We start from the raw sequence: 5,970 nt of genomic DNA on the forward strand, positions 1-5,970 counted from the left end.
CCACAGCCCCCTGACAGGTGTGTTAACCCCTCCTAAACCTTTATTTTTTCCTCATAAAATCAATTTAATGCTTTATTTTAATAATAAAAGTAGCCACAGCCCCCTGACAGGTGCGTTAACCCCCCCATAACCTTTATTTTTTCCTCATAAAATCAATCTGGAGCTTTATTTCCAAAACAAACCAACGTTTTGCTGCACGTAGGCTCAGTTCGGGATCTAAAACCCTCCAAAGATTTTGACGTAAAGCAGGAAAAAAACCCCCCACTGCGGTGGTTCTGAGTGATATCAGAAATAAACCCCTGAAGTTCACAGCTCCTCGTGGAAAAGCCTCCTCTGCTCGGAAGGACCTCGGCAGGCACCTCAGAGGTACTTCAAAGGCGGCACAAATTATCTGAGAGGCCTCCAAGGGTCCCTTTCTTGCCCGTGCCCGAAAAGTAGGTATTTTGCCCCGTAGGTTGAGTCGCCGGCCGTGACGGGGAGCAGCTCGTTTCCCACGCGCAGAACGGGTTTTTCTCAGGCCCGTACCTCCCCCACAAACTATTTTGAGGGGGCGGACCGGGAGCGAGGTTTTATTTCTGGGTCAGAAAGCCAAATTCCTGCGATGGGGTGTCAGTGTTTGCCGGGGGGATGCCTCGCCGCGCGCCCGGCAGGGGCAGCTGAATGGGTCCTTTGTGTAAATCTCCTTCGGGCTGGAAGGTTCCCGAGCTGTTAGTGCAGCGCTGACAGGGCTTGGGTGCCCAAATACCTCTCAGGGTGAGCCTTCAGCTCGTGCCTTCCAGGAACCGGTGTAAAATCTGGAGGGGTTCCCCCCCCGCCCCTCACCTCTAGCACCCCGCGCGTGGCAGCGGCGGACACACAAAACTCCTCAGGAGCACAAATCTGAGGTGGGAGAGGTGGCCCGAAGGAAACCAGGGCTTTTCTCCTTAAGTCTGGGTAGTGCTGATGGCGTCGGTGCTGCTCCAGCAGGCCACATGCCTGGGGTTAAGGTTAACGAGTTCAGCTGGGGAATTGATTCGCTCTTTAGAACACGCGGGGAGTGGGAAGGCAGTCGTGGGTCTCCTGAGATCTCCATTTTTTTATAGGCACCTACTGGTCCAGGCACTCAGCTGAGCGAAACGTGAAGGGTTTATGTGAGCAAAGCAAGAACTGGAAAGCTTTCGATGGCGTGCGTGATGTTTTCCTTTGCAATTCTTTTCGCAGCCCATCCTTAGCCTTCGAGACTCCCGTGAAAAGGGCGGCGGTCGGTTTTGTCGACGGGCTGTCTCCGCGCAAGAAATCCAGGAGGCACTGGTGTGCCTCTCAGATAAAATGGTCGCCGGGCTCCGGCGATGAGCTGAAGGAAAACGAGGCCGTCCCCGTGAAGCCAGCGCCGTCCCGGAGGCTGGATGTTTCCCCCCTGCGGGCAGCCGACGTCCCCAACGCTGCGCCGAGGGAGCTCTCCGGTAAATCATCCCCAGAGGCCGCTGCCGCCTACGGGCCCGTTGTGCCCGTGGTGTCTTTCTACAGCAAGGAGAAGCGGTACCTTACCCTCATCGAGAGGAAACAGCTGAATGAAAACCTCGCTTCCGGGGAGAGGAGCGGTGCTGAAAATGCCCTGGCTGCGAGCAGGACCGAGAAGGTGAACACAAACCTCAGCAGGAACGCGAGCTCCAGGCCGGCCAGGCCTGCAACAGCTACCAAAACCGGCAAAACTGTCCCCAAAACTGTCGCCAAGGCAGTGAAGAAGGTAAAGGCAGACGTCCCGCCTGCGAAGCCCAGCGTGGAGAAGGAGAACGCTCCCTGCCTGGTGAAAAAGAAGATGGATTCGCCCTTCCGCGTCCTCAGCATGACGGTGAAACCGGCCTTGAAGCTGCAGGCGGGGGCGGCCTTCTTTTCTGCCAGGAAGAGGTCGCACTCCAAAAAAGCACCCGGAGACCCCAAATGTCCCCAGACGCCCCCCAGGGCCGCGCCAGGGACAGCTGGCACGTCTCGCTCAGCCCCCGCAAGCGAAAATCCCCGGGTGGGTGGTACCCAGAGCAGGATTCCTGCGCCTCAGGAGGGAGAGGAGGAGAGCGGGGAGGACTTGAGCCGTGGGGACGAAGAGAGAGGCGCAGCCTGTGAAGGAAACGTGTCCCTGCAGAGCAGGGGGGGCGCCCCGGCTGTTCCTTCCCACCCCTCCGAGCCTCCCGCTGCCGAGGACCGCGACGCGGAGAACGCGGTAGGTGGTGGAGGGGTCGGGACACGTTGGGGTGACGTGCGCTGAGCGAGCTGGAAGGGACGAGCTCCAACTTTTTGGCACGCTGCAGGTGCTGGCTCGGAGCCCCCCACTTCTTGGAGCTGGGGGAGCTGAGAGCTTTCAGGAGCTCCCCGGAGAGGCGCAAGCAACCTCTACCCCTCGAAAATGCTCCCGGTGCCTGATGTGAAGGCGGCACGTTCTGGTGGGGTTAATCAGGAGCACGGGGCGCTGGGAACACCAACTCGGTGCGAAACCAGCACGGCCCAGCCTGGCCTCGGTCCGCTTTCAGGGTTGAAGGCCAGAAATCAGCTTGGCAAGCTTTGATTTTAAAAGAATTTATGTGCCAGGCCTCCGGAAGCTGGGAAGGCGCGTGGCTGTGAGCCCAGGAAGGCTGAGCTCAGCAACCGACACCGATACCCGCAGCTGTTTGTTTCTAAGGAAATACTGAAAAAAAACCAGCCCCGCGCCCCAGATCTCTCAGTGCTGCACGTCCCTGGTTGTAAATAACCGCCCCGTTAACCCACCAAGCGCCTCGTTCCCTTTAATTGTAATTTAATTGTCTGATTCTCGAGGGATGGCAGACAGTGGAAGAGGAGAGATGGAGGAGACAACGTCGGGTAGCGGGCGATGCAGGCCTCCGGTCCTTCTCAGAGGCTTGCAGCAGACCGAGGCAGGAAAAAAATAAGCAGAGCAATGACACAAGGCAGTGAAAATAAGTAAATAAAGGGAAATCCTTCGCTGTGTTGACTGGGGGCCCGCTGCAGAGGAGTGGCTTCCCCAGTAGTTTTAGAATCCCTCCCTCCCTCCCCCTCCTTGATGGGTTTGTCCCTTCGGACCTCAAAGTGTTTCGATGCGGAGCTTTCTTTAAGCTCCCCGTTGAAGTACTGTGGGAGGGGGGGATCTTGTTCCTTCAGGAAGGAAATCGCTTGGATAATTGAAATTAAAAAAAATCCCCCAGGGTCTGAAGGAAAGTTAGCCCTTAGTTTGGTCTGAAAGGCGCCGGACGGGTGCATAAGGGACTGAAACAGTGCTCGTGTTCCCTGCTCACGTCACGTCGACCCTGCTCGGGTCGGTGTTGCGTTAATTGGACACCTGGAACAACCTCACACCCCAAATTTCTCAGCGCATAGGGGGGGGGGCTCTCGGAATTGAGCCCGTGCTAGGGAAGGAACCGTGGCGAGAAATAACCTGCTGTCAGCAGGAGGCAGCAGCGGCTGGAGATAGACAGGACTTGAGTTTCTCCTTGCGCCTTGGCAGGGGTGCTCGGACTCTAGGGGATTCTGGAGCTGCTCCCCCGAGAGCTGGGAGCCTTCCCCTGACCCTAACGGAACTGCCTCAATTCACAGGGTGCTGAGGACATCGCTGCTGCCCCGAGCCGGGAGTCGGGTGTCGACGTTACTCCTCCGAGCCGATCTCCGCGCAAAGGGGACAAGGGAGGTAAGTTGGACGCCGCCTCTCTGGGCCTCTGGCCTCTCGTGCTGTGGGGCACCGCTGTGGAAGAGGCTTTTTGAGGTCTGTCAGGACGCCTGCTGTTCCCCGAGAGCAGCTCTGCCCGGTTCCCAGCCCGCGCTATGGGTTTGCGTTCCAAAAAGCTGGGCAGAGACGACAGAGATGGAGATCGGTGCTCGTGGCGAGCCGTACGGAAACAATCGGTGCCTCAACTGCCCTTCCTCTTCGCCTTTGTGCTCAGCAAACCCCAGTTTTTCCCCCGCTGTCTTCTTCGTGGGCTGTGTTACCCCCAGTTCTTTCACCTTTCCCCTTAAATCTTGACCCTCGGGCACCCGACGCCGTTTGCTCGCTTCCTCCGCGCCAACCCCCCCTGGCCAGGCACTCCCCTCGTGCTTCCCCTCGTCCTTCTTTCGCTGTTTCCAACCGTTTCCAGCGTCGGAACGCTCCTCAAATCAACCTCCCCCACGTCCCTGCCTGCTAGCTAATGTCCAGAGTCAGAGGCCCGGTGGCCTGGGGAGCTCCCCTCTGCATTTCTCGTCTCGGCAGCGAATTACGGACGCTAATTACCGCAGCGTGACGGCGGCGGCCCCCTCACCTCTCCCCATTTTCTTACGGCAGGTTCGCCGAGTTCCCCCCCTAACAGAAGGGAATTGTCAGGGAGCAGGAACGAACCGCGAGGCTTTTATTCTTCTCCTGGGCATACCAAGGCCATCGAAGGGACTCTGTTTGCTCACGGCTATTTATAAGGCACAAATAATGCACTGGCCTCAGCCTCCTGCACGCGCGGTTTTGTGGGGTTTGATCCCGACCCCCTGCCTTTCACCAGCTGGCAGCGATAGCTCCTCTACCCCCGGCAGCCTCGGGTCCACCCGGCCCTTGCTAATCTGAGGACGTGGAATTTACCCGGGCGTTTCCTTCCCGCGGCGTGGAAGCTGTTACGTCTCTTAGGCCTTAGCTGAGCTCCCGATCTGCTCCCGGGTGATGATTTCATTGATGACCCGACTAAAAAGGCGCTGCGCCCCGTGTCGCGGCCTGACGTCTTCCTCCCCGAGCGGCGTTCGCCCCTGGCTCTTCCTCTCGCAATCATCCAACGCTTTCTTGGCCCCGTGGCTTCCTAGGAGGAGATTACTTTGCCTTGTGCTGTTCCTGCTTTCAGCCCTCCGCCTTCCCGACGTGTTTCCCCCGGGGATTTCTGTCCCCGCTGCGATTCCCTGCGCTTCCAGGGAGCAAAAATCCCCCGATTCAGCCTTCTTTGCCTCTTGCTCCACTCTGGTCTTCATCTCTCGAGGAAGCCGCCAGCGCTCCTGAGCTGATCCCTTTATTTCTTCTCTTCTTTACGCTTGCTCCCCGTGGGAACTTCCTTGACTTCGGGGCTGTGAAGGCTGTTTTCCCGACGGTCGTATTTCTGTGCTGTGCCCCTCTCGGTGTCCTGGGGAGCCTCACGCTCCGCTGCTGGCCCCGTTTCAGGCCCTGATCCCACCTTTCTTTCCGGAGGCTCCCGTTCCTGTTGTCTCCTCCTGCTGCCGTCACGTTCCCCAAACTGCCCGACCTTATTTGCCTGTTGGGGCCCTTCCCAGGAAGCGTCCTGCCCCTCTAAGATCCCACCTTTCCAGGAAAATTGAAGGCTTTTTGCTATTTATCGCTGCCTTCTTCGGGACTCCCGATCCCTTCCCCTTCTGATATCAGGGAGAGACGTTTTTATTGTGTCCTGTTCTGGGGGCTGCCGGCTCCTATTTCTGCTCCTCCCTTTCTGGTCCTGCGCTTACCGAGAGGTCTCTGTTAGCAGAAAGCAGCCGAGCACTTCCCCTGTTTATACTCGAGGGGAAGTGCTCCTAATTAGTAACTGGATGAGCTGTGCTTGATTAAATTCTCCCTGCTGAATCCCCGCAAGACGCGCAGGCTGGGAGCAGCACCCCGGCGCTGCGTCTGAGATCCCGGGGCAGAACAGCCCCACGAGCTGCCTCGGCCAGACCGAGGGGAAATTAGGAACCTGTGCTTGATGAACTCCGCTAATTGCCAAAGAAACTGCTGGAGGAGATGTTCCTCATTGCCAACGCCGGAGGGGAACGCTCCGGGCGGGCTGGTCAGCCTCAGGCAGATGGGAAGGCGAGGAGGGGGCGGGCGCCGCTCGCCAACGCCGCGTTTCTGTACCCCGGCGGTGACGGCTTCCAGGTCATCCGACTTCCCCTCGCTGCTTGGATCCCTCTTCCCGTGCCTGCCCCGAAAGGTGACCGAAGCAAATAATTGCACTTTGTCTTTTTCCAGCTCCGTCTGCGAATGCTGAGGTCTACCCCATATTCAGCGCT

General features: G+C 58.2%; 1 protein-coding gene and 1 long non-coding RNA gene across 2 annotated transcripts in view; both read left to right on the forward strand.

Annotated features, from left to right (window-relative positions):
- The window catches only part of ESCO2 (establishment of sister chromatid cohesion N-acetyltransferase 2), an 11,694-nt gene that overhangs the window by 223 nt on the left and 5,501 nt on the right, over positions 1–5,970 (forward strand). Inside the window, exons 2-3 of the mRNA XM_035322044.1 lie at positions 1,201–2,197; positions 3,562–3,652. Coding sequence (XP_035177935.1) covers positions 1,201–2,197; positions 3,562–3,652 — 1,088 coding nt within the window. The remainder of the gene's footprint in view (positions 1–1,200; positions 2,198–3,561; positions 3,653–5,970) is intronic.
- Positions 1,980–5,970, forward strand: LOC118164870. The gene is made up of 3 exons (XR_004749708.1): positions 1,980–2,197; positions 3,562–3,652; positions 5,930–5,970. It is a non-coding gene; the product is annotated as an uncharacterized LOC118164870 (long non-coding RNA).

The sequence above is a fragment of the Oxyura jamaicensis genome, chromosome 3 (genome assembly GCF_011077185.1).
Source record: "Oxyura jamaicensis isolate SHBP4307 breed ruddy duck chromosome 3, BPBGC_Ojam_1.0, whole genome shotgun sequence".
NCBI lineage: Eukaryota > Metazoa > Chordata > Aves > Anseriformes > Anatidae > Oxyura > Oxyura jamaicensis.